This window comes from Poecilia reticulata, chromosome 22 (genome assembly GCF_904066995.2).
Source record: "Poecilia reticulata chromosome 22, P_reticulata-male-v2, whole genome shotgun sequence".
Lineage (NCBI taxonomy): Eukaryota > Metazoa > Chordata > Actinopteri > Cyprinodontiformes > Poeciliidae > Poecilia > Poecilia reticulata.
The window spans coordinates 21,674,217-21,693,731 of record NC_088851.1 but is presented as its reverse complement, the minus strand read 5'-3'; the positions used below and the strand labels follow the sequence as shown (position 1 = coordinate 21,693,731).

General features: G+C 38.2%; 1 protein-coding gene across 1 annotated transcript in view; it reads left to right on the top strand.

Annotated features, from left to right (window-relative positions):
* Window positions 1–18,504, top strand: part of gabrr2a (gamma-aminobutyric acid type A receptor subunit rho2a) — a 44,144-nt gene extending 25,640 nt beyond the window's left edge. The window contains exons 5-9 of the mRNA XM_081603129.1: window positions 5,836–5,918; window positions 13,166–13,306; window positions 14,718–14,870; window positions 15,156–15,364; window positions 16,411–18,504. Of these exons, the coding sequence (XP_081459255.1) occupies window positions 5,836–5,918; window positions 13,166–13,306; window positions 14,718–14,870; window positions 15,156–15,364; window positions 16,411–16,746 (922 nt within the window). The 3' untranslated portion in view covers window positions 16,747–18,504. The remainder of the gene's footprint in view (window positions 1–5,835; window positions 5,919–13,165; window positions 13,307–14,717; window positions 14,871–15,155; window positions 15,365–16,410) is intronic.
* Window positions 18,505–19,515: the final 1,011 nt, after the last annotated feature.

Below are 19,515 nucleotides of genomic sequence, written 5' to 3'. Positions count from 1 at the left end.
TATATTTAAATTATAAGGTATTTTGAAATTATTTCTTTAGCCATATAGACTTCATTTAGTCTATGGGCTTCTCTGCCATGTAGGCTTCTCTGACTAAAACCTGTATGTTTTTAATTTATCTGCCATAATTTGTGTCTATTTTTATGTGTTGGATTGAACTCTGATGTTCAAAGATAGGAGAATCTCTTTTTAACCTAAAACTGCTTTAACCTCCTGACTTCCAGGAAAAAAAATATTGTCCAATCACCATTTTTTTTAAAATCCCATATTCTTTGGTAATAAAAGGTTTTATGCACTTACTTTGTCTCTTCCCAAAAAATGTGTTATTACTCATAAATGCCATTTTTATGAATTAGAAAAAGGTACGTACAAAAGTCCCACCCCTTCACATGTGGTATTATTGAAAAGCCCTAAATGTCCTCTGTAGATACCGAAAGGAATTAATTCAGTAGAATGCAGGGGGTGGGAGATATTCAAGTTTAGAAATGTCCTCTACAGAGCACAAAAATGAACTACTGGTAGTCAGGAGGATATGCTTCTCCTCAGCTTCCTCCCTGACCTGTCTGCTGACTTTATGATTCTGTTTCTTCACTGATGTTCTCTAACACAAAGAAAGAGAAAAGAGAAAGCCAGGTTTATAGAGCGGAGGTGAAAGCGAGTGGTAGTTTCGCCACAGGAAGTTAGGACTAAACATAAAAAAAGGTCTACAAAGGTTTAGGCTTTCGGAGATATGGATGAGCACTGAGAAATATTTCTGTGTGAAATAGCGATAAAGGACATATTTGAGTGTCTGCAGTTTTAAAGTAAGAATGATTCAGAAAACCTGAGGTAATTAGTGTGCAGAAACGTCCTGAGGCAGCCCTGCAGGAGGAACCGTCTTCTCAGGCAGAGGATCCTCAGAGAAAAAGGTCCAGAAATGAAACGTGAAGCTAAACTTCACAAATGAAATCACAATATTCCAGACACAAACTCTTCCCAGATCCGTCCACTCCAACACAAATCACCATGTTTAATAAAATACTTCAGGGGAACGTAACTTCATTCAAGTTGATCAATTTAAGTCGAGTCCATAAAAAGTTATTTATTTAAAATGTTGAGGATTCTGGATTGCAAAGATGTTCCTGTACTTCTGCTCAAGCAAACATTTGAACATTTATACAACTGATTTCACTGGTGAAAAATAAAATGTGTTCTGACAACACCATGTTTCTTTAATAGGCTAAGAAATAAAACGCTTTTGTTTTTGTTGATAAGGCAGAAAAAAGAAATCTGATGAGAAAGACACTTCAGATTAATTTAAGAATTTTGTTTACTATGAAAAGTCTTAACCAAATGTCTCATTTGCATCTTAACTTATGATGTTAAAATGTCTTTGCTATTTAGATTAACTAAAGAAAATATATCAAGTTTATTTTAGGTTTGTAATACTTAAATTGCACAATGTAACTTGTTTTATTGTGCACCATTTGTAAATTTATACAGTAAAACATTAACAGTAATATTTTGCTTTATTTCAAAGTCAATATATTTATTTTCAAAGTAAATATTTTCCAAACTAAATTTTTATTTTCCGAACTAAATTTTTTAGCTCTCTAACTAAATATTTATTTTGAAAGCCAAATTTAGTTTGTAACTTTGACTTTTATAAATGTACGAATGATGCCTTTGACAAACGTACAAATTTGTCTCTATTACAGGCTAAATAATTCTAAGTAATGCTGTAACTTTTCTAACTCGCACCCCATAATCACTTGTTTTTATATGTTTGCAGTTTTATTTTATTATATTTTTTTTAGGTAATTGGTTCACATAGATTCAAGAAAACAACAGTCTTCTGTTGTTTACAGCTTGGAGTTGTTCTGTTGACGGCCCTCCTGCATTTTTCTGCTGCACAGATCCACTTTAACAATTTACCGAGCGCATTAAACCTGCAGAAGTTTCCACACACAATAACTAACAATAACGCTGCGCCCTGCGGACCGGCAGGAGAAAAGTGCCGGCATTCAGCATCCCAGTTGCCATCGTAACGGTTGCTATGGGAACGGATCCACAGGTTATCGACCTGTGAAGACGGGGGAGAAATTTGACAGACGTCTGGGGAAAACTGCGAGGTGTGAAGGGGAAGCTGTGATGACGCCTCAGGTTCGGTTCCTCCGCTGCTCCGGTTCCCGCTCAGAGCCTCCAGCTGCCCCGCTGCGTGTCGGGAAATCTGTCCCAGTTTCGCGCTGACTGCATCGGGTCCCGACAGGCAGCAGAAATCAGATGAGTTAAAGATCAATAAGTGGCAAAGCGATGAGCCGAGTGTGTTTACAGTCCGCGGTGGAAATCTGCTGAATATTAATTTAATCTTGTCGGGATTTAACTTCAGAGAAACGAACAGCAGGACTCCATCCGGGGGTCCGATAACTCTTACTCTGCTTGAATGTTGCTGCTGAGACTTTTATTAACTAAACGTGTTTCCAGCTGAGCGGGGAACTGATGCATTTTGAGCGACTGGGGGGGAAGCGCCCCCTATGGGACAATTAGCGTAATGCATGAAATGATCTTCGAAAGTATCAAATTAACAAATAAAAACTAGATTTTTGTATCTTTGCTTCATATCGGTTCATTTGACATTTCATTTTAGTGTAGTTTATTGATATTTTATGTGAAAGTTGTGTAGGATTGTAAGTTATATGTAGTTTTCAACATAAAAAAACTAAATAATAGATATTTCTGTGCATATTTATACTGTCCCCTTTATTTTGATACCGCTAAAAATTCAATAGCACGGCCTCAGAGATTATTTCCAGAACATTACTGAACAAACAGCATCAGCAAGAAACACATCTGACCAAAATTTAATTGAAAATCTGTGGCGAGACTTGAAATTTGTTGTTTACAGAGACTCTCCATCTGAGTTTGAGCTGCTTTACAAAAAAGACCTGATTGAGAAAAATGGATACCTTTGTTTTGATTCAGCGGTGCAACTTAGTCCTAATTCAGTTGAAACAACAGACAATTTCCAAAAAATATTTTTGTAATCATAATAAACTATAAAGGAATAGAATAGAAATGTCCTTTGTTGTCCCACAATGGGGGAATTTTTGTGCAACAGCAGCAAAGTGACAGGCAACAACAGCAAATAGGTTCACAAAAATATAACATATAAAATAAAATCTAAAAACAGAATAAAATATCAAATGCTATAAAGTTGTAATTCTAAAAATAAACACTCCAGTCCAGAAGAATGTGCAAGTGAAGTGGTAAAATAGTAAATTTGCAAAATGTTCATGTCTCTTTGAGCATTAAAAGAAAAATCATCTACATTTATTGACAATAAAAATACTGTAATGTACTGTATTTTCCGCACTATAAGGCGCACCTTCAATGAATGGCCTACTTTAAAACATTATTCATATATAAGGCGCATAGAATAGACGCTATAAGGTTACCAGTTTGTTCTGTACTCTATTATTACACATCCACTTTTGTAAAGAGATGGTCTCCGAGTGCTTTATATAGTAGGCTGCCCCAGTCATTGTTTCACTCACGGTGTTGGTGTTGCGATATTGTGCCCAACTGCTTTCTGGGTAACACAGACCAACCGACACGCTGCCGCCACAGTCTCTGTCTCTCCTCCCCCGCCCCTCCGCCCCCCTGGCTTTAAATGTATTAACAAACCAGCGTTCTGACAACTATCCCAGCATGCACCGCGCACTTCTTCTACGGGGTAAAATCATAGACATCAATACGTATTAATGTCTACGGGGAAAATGAAGTCGGCGGCTGCTTACCGTAGTTGCTTGACCTGTTGTGGCTCAATATTGGTCCATATATAAGGCGCACCGGATTATAAGGCGCACTGTCGACTTTTGAGGAAATTGAAGGTTTTTAGGTGCGCCTTATAGTGCGGAAAATACGGTAGATGCATTGTGAGTGAAATTTGTGGTTATGCCCAGGGGTGAAAGTAAAGGGGTAGGGCAGGGTACTGCGTACCCCTAAAGGATTTAGCGGGGGTTCGTAGTACCTGCAAGAGAGTGGAGCGGCTGTTGGCTGTAAAAAATCAATGGGTTCGCTGTGCAGCAGTGAGTTCACCCACTAATCAGCCGTGACTGATTAGTTTTTCAAGAACAATCTAAAACACGACTATGAAATGGAAAAAATAACTTTTTTCCATTTCATATTGTTTCTGAACTCTTGATGTTTTGTTAGAGCAGCGGTGCAACACGACGATCGTGGAAGGTTTTGAGCCGATCTCGGCATTAGGTGACAAACTGAACGCCGCCAGGAGGCTGAGACCAGCACGTCCTCCTCTGACTGGCTTAAAACGTTGGTAACTTTATTAAAGGACAAAAAATAAAAAATAAAATCAACAAAACATGCTCAAATTAATGACCCAACAACAATAATAATCTTGTTTCAACAAGGTGTTGCACAATTCTGTGTGTTTCGGTTCCATTACCAAAATAACCAGCAGAGCAGGAGTTTAAAATTAACTAATCAACCACCACTGTGTTCAGGGAGGCTTATTAATAATCAAATAAATATCAAGCCTGCAAACCTAATATCATAATGGACTGAATGTTATGTTTTTAACTTAATCTCTGGTCGGCTTGTGGAGCGCAGGAGGTTGCCATGGCAACGGGTGTGCTTAAATGACAAAGAGAGACGGAGAATAAAAAGGTGTGAGTGGTTTAGAGTTGATCACCTGTTCAGGTTGTTTTATCTTTGCTGTGGCGCATCACAGCCGCTGTAGTTTCTGAACTTCAATAAACGAGAAAACTTGGACTAATTACCTCGTTCTTTGTGAATATAGTCATTTACAGCAAACATCAAACACGGTAAATATTTTTCACTAAGTATTTAACAAACAAATGGCTTCTACAGCAATAATTATGTGACATTAAATGAATAGTCTAATGTAAAAAAAATAGTTTGGTGCTGTCAGGCTCAAAGTCTGAGAGGCTTGTCCTTTATTAAACAATTTTGATTTTTGCCTCTTATTTAGTGGAAATATTGATGTTGATGAGATTTTCTCCAAAATAACCTTTTTCAACCTTTATAGCTCCACTGTTGAAAATGAGGCTCTAACATTCACAAATGACATTGAAATAAAATCCAGTCCAACATCTGGTTTGAGGTGATTCCTCTGGAACCTGTTGGAGGAAAAATATCCCAACTTCAGAAGATGAGCTTTAACTTAACAGAGCTCTGTGGTTCCTCCTATCAGTATGAGAGTCAGGGTGAGGAGGCGCCATGTTAGGAAGAGAAGTGGAAGCTGCAAGATCTTCAGAACAAACAGGTCATGATGCTGGGCTACTGATTATCCCTCTGTCTGGACACAGGATCAATATAACCACTTTAAAAGCTAAAATAAATTGTTATATGCCAGACATGGAAAACTGGGATGCACTAAATGCCATGATGTTCAGAATTTAGGTCTCATGGCATCTCAAGGTGTCAACATTGCAGCCAGTGGGCTGAAGGAAATACAGCTTTATTTTGTAGCAATGCAACAGCTACCAGCTTTTATCGCTTTGCAAAAAAATAATCAGTACAGAAACTCCAAAGCACACAAAGAAGCAATAAATTATATATATATATATATATATATATATATATATATATATATATATATATATATATATATATATATATATATATATATATATATAATTTTTGTCATAGTACCCCCAGGAATTTAAAACTACTTTCACCCCTGGTTATGACGTGACAAAATATTCTAAAAGGTCGAGGAATATGATTTTTTTTTTGTATATTCTGACGTTTGCTTCTGCATATAAAGTTTCTTGGTGATTTTGCCTGAGTTTCTGCTGCTGTTTGTCTGTGCAGAGTGACGGTGACGGCGGCCTGCAACATGGACTTCAGCCGGTTTCCTCTGGACTCTCAGACCTGCTCGCTGGAGCTGGAGAGCTGTGAGTAAACGGGTTCGGTTCTGTCACTCTGAAGATGAAACATGACTTTAATTATCAAAACACAGCCAGAGAAAAATGGCCTTCATTTCAAAATCAACAACACAGTTAAGTGTTTTTTGACGTGGAGCCAAAGCAACAAGGTCTTCTGACAACAAAAAGGTGAAAAAAGTGGAACCTTTGAATAATATTTAATTTGTTTCAATTTGCATTTCAAAGCAGATTCCTCTGTTAAAAACAATAGAAATTAACAGCACTTATTCCAAAGCACTCACCCACAAATCATTCATAGCAATCAAAATTAGTCACTTTTGGCACAGTAGAGGTTTGTTTTTGAATAATATCATTGCTTGAAGCATTTTTTTTATTGACTAATCTATTAAAGCAATAAATAATAAAGATAATAAGCTGTGAATTGATCGCTTGTAGCTGAAATGATTGAGATGAGGTGGAGGAGGTTTGTTTGTGAAAGGAGAAACTATTTTCAATTCAACACACAAGAGGAAGTGTAATTTATAAAGTGTTACTTTAAAGTGCAGCTGGCAACTTTTAGAAAAAAATATTTTTACATGTTTGTTTGAAAAGATCAAGCCCTTCTGGTCCTCGCTGTGTCTGCAGAATTACAGTTCTCAGTCAAAAACAACCAATCAGAGCCAGGAGGAAAGCCTTAGCACTGTCAATCACGCTTGTGTGCACACACAGATTCTGTTAGTCTGTTACTGTCCTTGAAGCTCAAGATTTCCAGTGTGCTGCAGGTGTGCTAATGGGGGAGGAAAAAGCTTATATTAGAGGAATTTCAGCCTTTCAGAATGAACGGAGCGCCAGTAATCCAGCCAAATTTGCAATACCGTAACTCTGCTACACTTTGCACTGTCTGAAAAATCCCAACGGTTTCTGAAAGGGGAGATGTTGTGGTTTCCAACTGATATTGGGTTATTGTGGTAATTTCACCAATGCAAATAAAATTTCTCACAGGACATTTAAAAAAACTTTGAAACTTTGGTCATAGTGAGTTAAAAGTCCAAAACTGTTAAATTGGGGTTTAAATACATACTTAAATAACATTTTTGCTTTGAATAAAATGTGAAAGCCAAAAAAAATGCTACCGTTGCTCCTGCATTAACAAATCCCTGCATGCCTCATGTTCATGAATGTTTTATTGTTTTAACCTGGCTAAATTTCATCTGTCTGCCGTTTAATATTTCGTGCTGCCTGGCCGCTTTTCAAATCTCAAGCACCTTCCTCTCGGCGCGTCGTTGATTATGACTTCAGGGATCCATCGCTGGGTTTCCTCCAGCATTAGGGGATTTTGATCTGGGCCCATCACCCAACACAACGCCCACAAGTTTCAGCAGCAGAACTGGCATCGCTCTCATCACGGCGTACAGAAGAGCCGGATGAACCCGCGTTACTGTCTGCAAGCTTCCAATTAGGAGGAAATCTGTTTATAGACATCTCTGCCTGCGTTTTCAGAATGTCAGGAAAATGTGCCAAAACATTGTCATTGCACAATTCAGCAATGCTGTGTGAGTCAACAGCTTTGTTCACTGAAGCTGTGTACCTTTCACCCTCATCGCACCCCAGAGGTGAACACCTTCAGTAACGTGGGATAATATTTACAGATTTACTGTTTTTGCTTCTCAATCAGACTAACAGAATCTGAGCAAATTCATTTCTTCAGCAGATTTTCTTTGTTAAACCAGTCTTACCTTAAGTAAAAAATAAAAGTAATTGCCCCCTCACCTTATCATGGTTGTGCAAACAGCTCAGTTAACGAGAACTCATGTTTTTCTCATTCTGAAGTTAAATCAGACCAAACTTTTTTTATTTTAGCTTCATTGAAGTTACCAACATTTTCTCTATTTGCTAGATGCTAGAAAATTTAGTGTGGAAATTTTTTAGAGATGTTTTTTGTAATTTTTCTGATGGTCAGTCTCAGGGCCCTGCGACAGACAGGCGACCTGTCCAGGGTGACCCCGCCTCTCGCCCAGAACGTTAGCTGGAGAGGAACCAGCAACCCTCCTGACCCCATTAAGGGACAAGGTGTAAAGAAAATGGATGGATGGATGGATGGGTCAGTCTCAAGGATGAAACTGTAGGACTTGAGTCAAACCTTCTGGCATTTTCTTCCTGACACATTTTTAGAGAATATTTCTCAGTTTGTTTCTCGGGAATCTAAAATCAATTAACTTTGTATTTTGTATTTTTTTCTGTGATTTTTTTGTTGGCCAGAACTGCCGTGAAAAAGAGGTTTTTAATCTCATTGGGGTTTTTTATCCTGGTAAAATGAAGGTTAAATAAAAAAAATAACTCAACCAGACAAGAGATGTCATACTTGAGTTTATCTTTACTTACATTTCTTTAGATTACATTACTTTTTGAGATATCTATAAAGGGATTTGCCAATTACATTAATCTTGCAGTAATTGAATCTCAGTTTGACTTGTTAAACTGATCAAACACAAAACCTTACCAAGTGTTTTAGTAGTTTCTAGTACAAACATCTTAGTGCACTTTGAAATAAGACAAAACTAACTTACAAGTAACTTTTCAACAAGAGATATAGGCTTGTTTTAAGTAAATAATTCCTCAATATTGATTAAAAAAATTACTGGTTCCATTGGGAAGTTATTTAATTTGTTCTAAGTTAATTTATCTGGCAATAGAAGAAGTACTTTTTCCATCAATATTAAGTAATTATTTACTTAAAACAAGCTCCTTTATCTTGTTCAAAAGTTACTTTTGAGTTATTTCAAGAGTAATAAGATGTTTGCACTAGAAACTAGACCAAAAATACTTGGTAAGATTTTTTTGTTTTTGCAGGGAACATATTCTTAACAGTCAATTATTGATTTCCCAATCGGAGCATAATATCTTCTGATCCGTTTGGCTTTTTTTTAACCTTATAATAAATTAAATCATCATTTATAACATCACCTTTTACTTGTCTGATATTAAAATGAATTTAATAATTAAAAAAGTGAAAACAATAATTTGTGACAGGGTAACTTTTTTCTCAGAGGAAAACAAATCATGAGACGCAGCTTTAATGCAAACCAACACAAAACCTTTTTTGTTCTGCATATCTGTCTGCCAGGCAGGAGGCAGGAAAGAATCATAATAAGAAAAGATTCAAAACAAAAAACAATAAAAAATAAGACAAATTCAACTTAGAAAGCCACAAGAACAAATATTTGACAAGAACGAAAGACAGAGAGAAAGTAAATACTTTGAAGAGTGATTACAAAAGAAAAAAGAGAAGTGACTGACTGGTTGTGGAGCAGCTTTAAGGAAACATTAGTAAACAATTACTCAGCTGAAATGGCTCAATACCAACGTATCTAAGGAAGCTTAACTAATTACAACAAGTCACTGACTTTGCAGTAATTCCTTCCCTGGAGCAACGATGTGTCAACCGCTTCCTTTCAGCAGAAGAAACTCGCAGCAAAACAATTTTACAGCACAAACTAATTTTCAAAGGTGTAGACAGCTTTTTGAAGATAATGTCATTTCTCTCTGCTGGTTACTTTTTATTGTAGCTTCCTTCAGATATTTGGAGGTTGTTGTGATGTCATAGTGTGTCATTGGACTTTAAGTTTAGTTTATTTTCTTTATTATTTTATAGTCTTTTCACATGGTATCCGGTATACTCGATTCGATTGGGGATGAAATCACATTTGGGACAACAGTCTTAGCACTCAGGCAACTAATAGGACATAATTATAAATTAAAATATCTGATTTTTTAAAAAGATGAATGTATATATTAAAACCATAAAGGAGAACGGAACAAGGGAAACAACAATAAATAGATATTATTGGGTATAATAATATTATTACGAAAGCTAAAGAACTACACTTTGTTTTTTGCGACTTTATATTAGGTTTATGTAAAATATATAACATAAAAAGGTTCTCATAGTCAAAAGTTAAGGTTGCAATTACAGGAAGACAGTTAAATTTAATTGCTTAGCAAGTTTTCACCCATGCACAGATAAACCACTTATTGTTTTATTTGGGTTTCATAACTCTGAGTTGGTAAAAAATACACGTCACTGAACATTTCACAAGACTGACAAGAGCAGAAATGGATACATTGAATTATGTCTAAAATTTTCCCTTTAATCTTATCTATATGTTTTTACATGCTTTTGAACTTGAAACTTATCTGGGGAAATAATGTTTGCACATTTCAGTTTCGTGCATTAACTCAGTTTTGTAATTATAAAACTAAAATCAAAGAGGAACCTCTGATCCCCCATCAGGGCGAATCTGTGGTGTTGCAAAATCAAACCGAAGTGGATTTGCAGCTTTTCATGTCCTCTGATCTGAAATGATGAATTTAAAGAACTTTAAATGAGCTAGTATGAGATAAAAATCTCCATCTTCGTCTGTCGGTGTTTTATTTCCAGCAGTTAGACTGACGCAGGCTACCAGAAGATGGAAGGTGGTTGGTACCTTCACACATGAAAACCAAACATGAGGCACAAACTTTCTGAGTTTCATGTCTTTATTTCTGAGACATCAAACGCTTTCCCAGCAGCCACCAGGGCCCGTTTCACCGAGGATCCCCCCGCCCCACCCATGTTCTCCCCTCCCCCCGTCTAAGCTCTTTGCAGCTTCAAAACATCAACAGAAGTTGGAAAGCTGTAAAATTAGCAGAAACAGAGATAAAAGCCCAAATTCGCAGAGCGTCTGCAGCAGCTGGAGTTCAGAGCAGCTCACAGCGGGAGGCACACTCTCACACTCCTAATGAGTTCCAGAGCAGAGAAGAAGAAGATGGCTGCAGGAGCATGTTTATTACTAACAAACAAGCTTCAGAGAACATCACTGTCACTGTGGCGAGCTGCTGGAGACCCATCAGCTCCCCTCTGCTGGACCTGCAGCATGCAGCATGCACAGGCCTGCAGGCTGCGCCGCTGAAGACTGAAGCGCTTCCTAACATCTCAGTGGGTCTCTAAGAGTCTGAACTGTGAGGATCTGACTGCACGGAGCTCCTCTCATGTCTCCACGTCATGTTAGGCACAGTTTGAACCATCAGAGACATTCAAGATCGGACGGCTGAAGTTACATCAGGCTCAGCAGGTGGCAGATGATTCACAATCGGCTTCATTAGCTCCTTTAATCTCTGGGTTTTTGCAGTTTTCAGTCCTAAAAAACTTAAGCTTGCTCGGTTTCTCCCTCTTTAACCAGATGTGCAAGAGCCCACTGATAAAAGCACGAGAAGATACGTAAGGTTTTAATCAAAACCCGAGGAATGGAAAATATGCAAAGCAGTGCAATCTTCTCTATTTTATCAGTTGCTTTCCCATCTGCTTAATTTCTACACTGGATTCAGGAACACAGGTTGCATTAAATGCATGCAAACTCAAACACTAGTAGAGGGAAACAGTTTGCATCTATTTTTGCATCAGATCACATTTCAGCCACAAAAACAGCAGGTGTATTGAGGTAACCATAAGGAAATAACATAATAAAACACTAAAACATTATTTTTTTATATATTTTATTAACCAGAGGACTCTGGGCTGACACAAACATCAGACCAGAGGAATATGATTCAGAGCAGCAATTCTAAAACCAAACGTCCTGCTGCTGATTGCAAATGTGATGCAGACCCTTAACTGAGTCATCTGGAGATAAAAATCACTTCAAATAAACATTATTCATAGTGTATCCAAATATAATGTGCTAACTTGAAAGAAAATAAAGTTAATATTAGCTGTAAGTGTGTATGTTTTACCCACAAATCAAAACACTGTAGAAAATGATTAAGATTAGAAAAAAAGGTTTGAAAATCAGCGGTGAACTCACCTTCTGATCTCTAACCTGTTTTTTGTAAAGCCTGCTCTGCAACTGCTTTTAACCACCAACTTCCAGCAAATATTTTTATGTTCAATCTACTTGATACAAACGATTTTGGTCTTTGACAATATTTCACAGACAGAGAAACAGATGAAAATTCATGCTTGAACTGCCTGTTAGTCCTTCATGGGGCCTTTTTGTAAATTCACAATTCAAATGTTTTGGCTGTAGAGCAGTCAGGCAGACTCTGCTTCACTTCCAGCACTGAAATCAAGTTAATTATAAAAATAATATGGCTCCTTTGTAGTCCAGCCAGTCTTGGAAACAGTGAAGGTGAGAGGAGACCTAAAGCTCCCTGCAGGGGAAGAGCGAGCACCGAACATTATTTTGTCCACGAGAGAAACCAAGAAAAATTTTTTTTTCCAATAAATATTCATTTGATCAAGACATGTTGGAGGAGCAAAGCATATAAAAGTTGCAGAAGAGTAGCTCTCGAGGAATAGACATGGGTAGCCCTGACCAGCATGCTGTATGAATTATGTAGAAAAGCAGAATCTGATGCTTTTTATCTTGACTTTTAAATTTCACTGTGTTAGGACTCTAATGACCCCACTTCTTTTTGTTATGAAAGATTTTTTATTAATGAGGTTGTTTTCTTTTGTTTTACTTGTGCAGCAAATTGTCCTTCATGGACAATAAAGTCTAAAAACTGAACTGAGCTTCAGATTTCTTTGAGAGTTATAACGAGACTTTATCAGCCGTGTTTGTGACGGAAAGTCCTGCTCATGTCTTTAAAGGAAGAAAACTGAAGTCTGATGCAAAGCAAGTGTGAATTATTCATAATTTGTTGACATGATCTTGCATGTTTGCACAAGCATGTAGTTAGTGCTGTTTGCTTTGTGAATCTGACGTAAAACAACGTCTCAGTGGATTCAGGCCAGAACCACGGAGCAAAATCACCCCAAAACCAAAATGGAGATGACATTTCAGGAGTAAAGCCACTGCAAAAACATGAAATCTTACCAAGTATTTCAGTCTAGTTTCTAGTTCAAATTCCTTAATAGCTTGAAATAAGACAAAACTATCTTGCAAGTAACTTTTCACCGAGATGTAGAGGCTTGTTTTATGTAAATAAGTCCTTAATATTGATAAAAAATTGCTAGTTGAGTTGGTTTGTTTTATTTCAAGAGTAATAAGATATTAGTACTAGAAACTCGACCAAAAACTCTCGGTAGAATTTTGTGTTTTTGCAGAGAATAAAAAGTTTATCCAAAGAACATGTAGCGGCTCTTGTTTGCAAAGAAAACTCACCATGTTTCTGGAATAAAAAGTCATAAATCATTAAATGACTTCTTCATTTTTGTCTCATCTGTAGCTCCATTGTTTTACTCCTGCAGATAAACGCTGCCTGACGCGATTAATTTTTATTTTTGTGATTTTTTCCAGACGCGTACACGGACGAGGACCTGATGCTGTACTGGAAGAGCGGCGATGAGTCTCTGAGCACCGACGACAGGATCTCGCTGTCCCAGTTCCTCATCCAGAAGTTTCACACCACGTCCCGTTTGGCCTTCTACAGCAGCACGGGTACGGATCTAATTATCGCCACGGCAACCCGGTCCTTTGAGGAATCAGATGAAAATGACTTTTATCACATTCTGCCTACATGTTTAATCCTGAAACTAGAACAGCCGGAGGTAATAATTTTTTACTTCCTGCTGTGAAAGGGCTGAACTATAAAAATCTAGTTCAGAGAATATTTCTTAGCAGAAATGTTGCCTTTTCTGTTCTGGTTTTCCTTCCTGTTGGACCTGAGCGCTGTTGTTCTGTTAATTCTTGTTTTTCCCCCTGTTGGATCATGCTGTTTGCAGCATTACACCTTTCTCCTGAGTCTCAGTTTAAAATTTCTGTTTGGTTTTCTGCCCAAAAGCCTCTTTATTTATTAAAGTTGTTATTTTAGCTTCACCTGTCTGCTTTTTTTTCCATTCCAGTCTGACAGAAACCCACAACAGAGCGAGATCTGCAGTTCAGACAGTAAAGCAGATGAGAGGAAAATGAATGAAAATGTTTGTTGCAGTTGAATAATCATGTTTTATTCGAAGGAGAAAACGTTCCTCAACCTGCAGAATAAAAAACTGCAGTTTCAGAACAAAGCGGATACAATCTCGATTAAATTCACTTTTTGCACCTTCCTTGTTGGTCTAAACTACTTCTACACCCAAATCTTTTTTTGGGAGTAAGTTAGTGTTTTTTTGTGTCTGGAAAATGAGATATAAATGTTTAGTCACATTAAACAAAGTTGAGCTCCAGCACGTTTGGTCTACTGGTTTTACTGCGGTACAATGGCTGCTGGAAAAGACAACTGGTTTTTTATTGACTTGCCGTCCAGAAACCGCTTTCTGAAGTCTTGTTGGTTGTGCAGGAGGCTCCACTTCTACTTTTCAAAGATGTACAGTTGTACAATTGTGCATCTGTTCACAGCCTTTTTTATGGGAGTGTAAATGTTGAGTTTGGAGGGTGAGGCCAGCAGCAGCTTATTTGGATTTAAAGAGACAAGAGACTAAAATTTTGTTAAATAAGATTTTTTTTTTGTTGTAAGAAATGCGGTGAGCAGGTTTTGTGAAGCCCACTGGCATGTCTTAACCTGTTCAAGGAAGCATAATAGGTCTCCCTTTAATTGACCATCTGATGGACTGTCTGATGGTCTGGTGCAACAGGAAATCAAACAACAACATCTGAACAACAAACCGATACAGCTGCGTTCATCTGACAAACACAGAAAGTTCCTCAGCCAGCGACGAAGATCAGGGCAGACAGGTTCTGAGAGGTTGTGATGAATAATTGATCATTTCGTATCACGCTGATGATAAAACTTCCTCTTCTTAAAGTAAAGCTTCTGACATGTTTGAAAACAAACTCGGTGTGTTGTTAACAAAGGTGTGAAAACAGGGAACAAACGGTGCTGTCTGACCTGTGACCCCTCGCTGTGTGTCTGCAGGCTGGTACAACCGGCTTTACATCAACTTCACACTGCGGCGCCACATCTTCTTCTTCCTCCTCCAGACATATTTCCCCGCCACGCTGATGGTGATGCTGTCCTGGGTCTCCTTCTGGATCGACAGACGGGCTGTGCCGGCCCGAGTCTCGTTAGGTAAAAACACCTGACAGAACCGAGACGCCGACTGTTTGAGGAGTTTCTTGGGGAATTTTGCTTGTTAGGAAGACGCGGCTGTGGTTTGGTGGTCAGACTGAGCAGGTGTGTGTGTGTGTGTGTGTGTGTGTGTGTGTGTGTGTGTGTGTGTGTGTGTGTGTGTGTGTGTGTGTGTGTGTGTGTGTGTGTGTGTGTGTGTGTGTGTGTGTGTGTGTGTGTGTGTGTGCGTGTGTGTGTGTGTGTGTGCGTGTGTGCGTGCGTGCGTGCGTGCGTGCGTGCATGCAGGTATCACCACGGTGCTGACCATGTCCACCATTATCACCGGGGTCAACGCCTCCATGCCGCGCGTGTCCTACATTAAAGCCGTGGACATCTACCTGTGGGTCAGCTTCGTCTTTGTGTTCCTCTCTGTGTTGGAGTACGCGGCTGTGAACTACCTGTCCACCGTCCAGGACCGCCGCGAGCGCAAGATGAGGGAGAGGGCACGCTCTCAGGTAAGTTACACCTGTAACAGTAAACAATGGCTGCTGGAAAAGACAGCTGGTTTTTAATTGACTTGCCATCCAGAAACCACTTTCTGAAGTCTTGTTGGTTGTGCAGGAGGCTCCACTTCTACTTTTCAAAGATGTACAGTTGTACAATTGTGCATCTGTTCACAGCCTTTTTTATGGGAGTGTAAATGTTGAGTTTGGAGGGTGAGGCCAGCAGCAACTTATTTGGATTTAAAGCGACAAGAGACCCTAAAAAGAGGGGCGCTCCTTTAATAGGTGGTACTTACTAGATATTGAAAGTTCCAGTTGTTATGGAGAAGTGGGGGAAAATATTTACTCACAGGACATTTAGAGAACTTTGTACAATCAGAAAAAGCAAAAATATCCAGGCGGAGAATTGAAACTTTGGTATTAAAGGGTTTACAATAATCTCCTAAATCTTGTTGAAAAGTTAGTAGTATGTAAGTTTTGACTTATTTCAAATATTTTAAGGTATTTGCACCAGAAACTAGATTAAAAATACTTTATAAAATTTTGTGTTTTTGCAGTAATATTTTATTCCTAATCAGTTCTTTTTTCTTCAAGGTCAATTTACCTACATTCCAGTTTTGAGTAAAGTTGATCAATCAGTCAAGTTTATTTGTACAGCGCATTTCAGCAGCAAGACGAGTCAAGGTGCTTTCCACAATAAAAACAGAAAATTACAAAGCTATAAAGAAAACACCATATAGTAAACTACTGAACAAACATTACATTTACACTAAAAAACTTTGATTTATATCACTAGCCTGCACACAGTAACTGCATTTAATCATATTGTTGAATTTACTAATATTTTTTGATTTTCTTGTGGCACAAACAATGTAGAAAATAACAAAAATAACAATTCCAGTCCTACTGTTTTTTTTGTTTTTGTTTTTTTTTGCCATCAATAACTGAAATCTATCTGACAACAATACATCAAAATTCTGCAGTTTTAATGTGTGTCCATTTTTGGTAGATTTTGCTGACAGTCGTCTTCATGAGTTGTGATTTGTTTCCCCTCCCAGTCGCTGCCTTGCACCTGCAGCATCTCCCAAACACGAACCATGACCATGCTGGACGGCACCTACAGCGAGGCGGACACCAACAGCCTGGCCGGCTACACCGAGGAGCCGATGGTTCCAGAGGACGAACCCGAGGAGAAGCAGAAAGTCCCGGAGAAGTCAGAGCACATGGTGGTGCACCTGTCCATGAGCACCGAGTCTGCCGGCATCAAGAAGAGGAAGAGCCTGCGCGCCCTCAACATCATCCAGAACACGCACGCCATCGATAAATACTCCCGGATGATTTTCCCAGGATCGTACATCTTCTTCAACCTCATCTACTGGTCGGTTTACTGCTGATTGACAGCCGGGGGTGGAAACTAATATCAGTGATGAACCCGAAGGAGATGAAGAGTTAATGTTGGGATCTTACACAGGAGGAACAGGTAGACCAGCAGAACCTGAGGTGCTGAAACATCTCCAGGGTTCTGCTTCTGGGTTTAATTTCTTTCCAACAGCAGCTTGAATGTTCATAAATATTGTACAGTAAAAGCAAGGGAACACACAAACTGTGTCGGACGTTATCAGTTATGAATGTTTGGGTTCAGGACAACGAAAATCTGCAACTGAAGAGGACATTTACAGGAAAAAAGAAAAACATCTCAGGTTTGAAAATTAACTGGTTTTGTTCAAATTCCAAGTTTTAATCCAGCTGAATGTAAAAACGCTCAGATTTGGTTTATTGGCTTTTGTAGAATTCAACTTTTGAGTTGCATCAACATGTTGAGCTCAACCTCAGGAAAATTTAAAGTCTCAGATGTGAAAGACGGCAGCAGGAATGGAGCACCTGGCGGAGGTTGTCACGGTAACGTGAGTTATTACTGACGGAGAGGATGGGGATGCTTTATTTTATTAGTCCTTCACAGACGATGGTGTTTATTACAGGAGAAATTTAACAGAAAAACAAACACAGCTGAAATCATAACCCTGAAGAGTTTTTCACACGTCATTAAAGAACGAGAGGCTTTCAGAGCTGAGGAGACATAAACAGTAATAAATTTAATTGATTTCTGGGTAAATGTTTTCACAAATTTCAAAGATTTGCAGCAATTATGACTTTTGCTGCTCCTGTAAGATCTTAACTCTGTGTTTTATAAGGCGAGTTGAATGTCGTTTGAGCCTCCATGGAGCCCAGATCAGATCACAGATCTGAAGGCTGAGACGTCTTTGTCAGATCTGACCAAACACACTTACTGTGTTTATTTACTGGACTAATTTATTCCACTAAACCTCAGTGTATTATAAAATAAAGTTTGTATTTGTGTAGATTAAAGAACTGTTGAAACAGTCAGTGTTTTTAAAGCTTATATTTGATCAAGAATGACTGATGGCAGCTCATTTAAAGAGTACGAACTGCTTCTTTATGAGAAGAAAAAACAACCTCGGATGAACTGCAGAGACCAGACAACACATCTGTATGCATCTGTCTGACTCTGCACCTGTTTCTGCAGCTTCACATCAGTCTACAGCTTAACATCTGTCTGTAAAGGTTGTAGCAGTGTCAGATTTTACTTTGACTACACATCTGACTACGTCTCTCCACAACGCCACGCCTCTCTGCAGTGGATGCACACCTTTCCGCGGCTCTACATCTAGCTGCACATCTGGACTTCGGGATGCTGAGTCTGCACATCTGGTGTCTCTGACTACAATGTCACACCTGTCTGCAGAGGCTGCACATCTGTCTGCAGCTTCCCATCTGTCAGCCGGCAGGAGGTCTTTGTGCTTTTCCACCAAACATCGCAGTCGACTCATTGGGGAGCTTTTAAACATGAATGTTTATTGTTTATCGTCACCACGGACGATGAAATGTTTTCGAATCGCTGAGATGCCGATGTGTCAGAGGAAACTTTACTGAGATCCAATCCTGTTACAGACGCTCAGATCTCCAGGTGATGAAGAGTTTTGGTTTGATGCTCAGCTGTGTGTTTGAGTTTGTCGGTGAAATGTTTCTGCTGGTTAAATCTGACATAAAGAATGTTTCTGTGTTGGTTAAGATGTATTAAATATAACTGTAATAAACTGACTCTGCCTCTGATTCAGATGGATTTGAACCGACTTCTCTGCTCTCACTCTTCCTTTAACATCTTAGTATGAATCTGTTACCACAGAGAAACCCGATAAAGTCATTTCATCAAACTCTGTCAGACATCAGACCTGTAGGTGACTCAGGTCTAATCTGCAAAGTAATTTTAATACAAGAAAATAAAATTTAGGAAATACAAAAAGCTGTTCTGAAAAAAAAGCTTAAGACAATCCTAGATCTTGAGTCAACTACAAAATACGATAGTTGTGCTGTATAATCCAAGAGTGCTTTAGCCTGTTTGGAACCAATAGATGGACATTTTCCTTGAGGAAAAGTGCTGTACTTCTGAAATGTTTTTTGTTTTATGCAAGACAAAATAAGACACAAAAATTGACAAAATGTTTCACATGTGCCTCCTCTGTTAATTTACAATAATCTTAGTTACCGGAACCAAATCTCATAACTATATTCAGGCCATCTGCAGCACAGCACTTTGTTCTTTCACCACATTAGCTAGCTAGCTGGCTAACTGCATATTTTATTTAAAAGTTATTTTGTTAAAGTATCTCATATCACTCATTAAAACACATTATGTAGATACTTTATTCTCTTAATTTCCACTTAATGAAAACCGTCACACCATTAAAAAAATTTTTTTTAACAGAGAAATAAGGGATTAAAAGAAAATGTTTTACGCCCGGCTTAAGGTTGTTACTTTCAAAAGGTATTTCTAATCTTATCTAATCAAATGAGCCTGATCACTTTAAACTATCTGCATGACAAATTGCACAACTGCATGGACTGCCATCATTGATGGTTAATTATTGAAGGATCATGCTTTCAGATTCTGGTTGACAACAGAGTAGCATAAAAATTATTTACTAGGTGGTAAAATGGTAGTAATTTAGAAACTAATCTAAATTATTTCAATAATCCAATAGCAGACATTAGCCAGAAAAAAAAAATTAATGAAACCTTTTTGTTTAGGATTTTTTTAATTACATATAACACTTTTTAAATTATTTGCTCATTTTACAGCAACT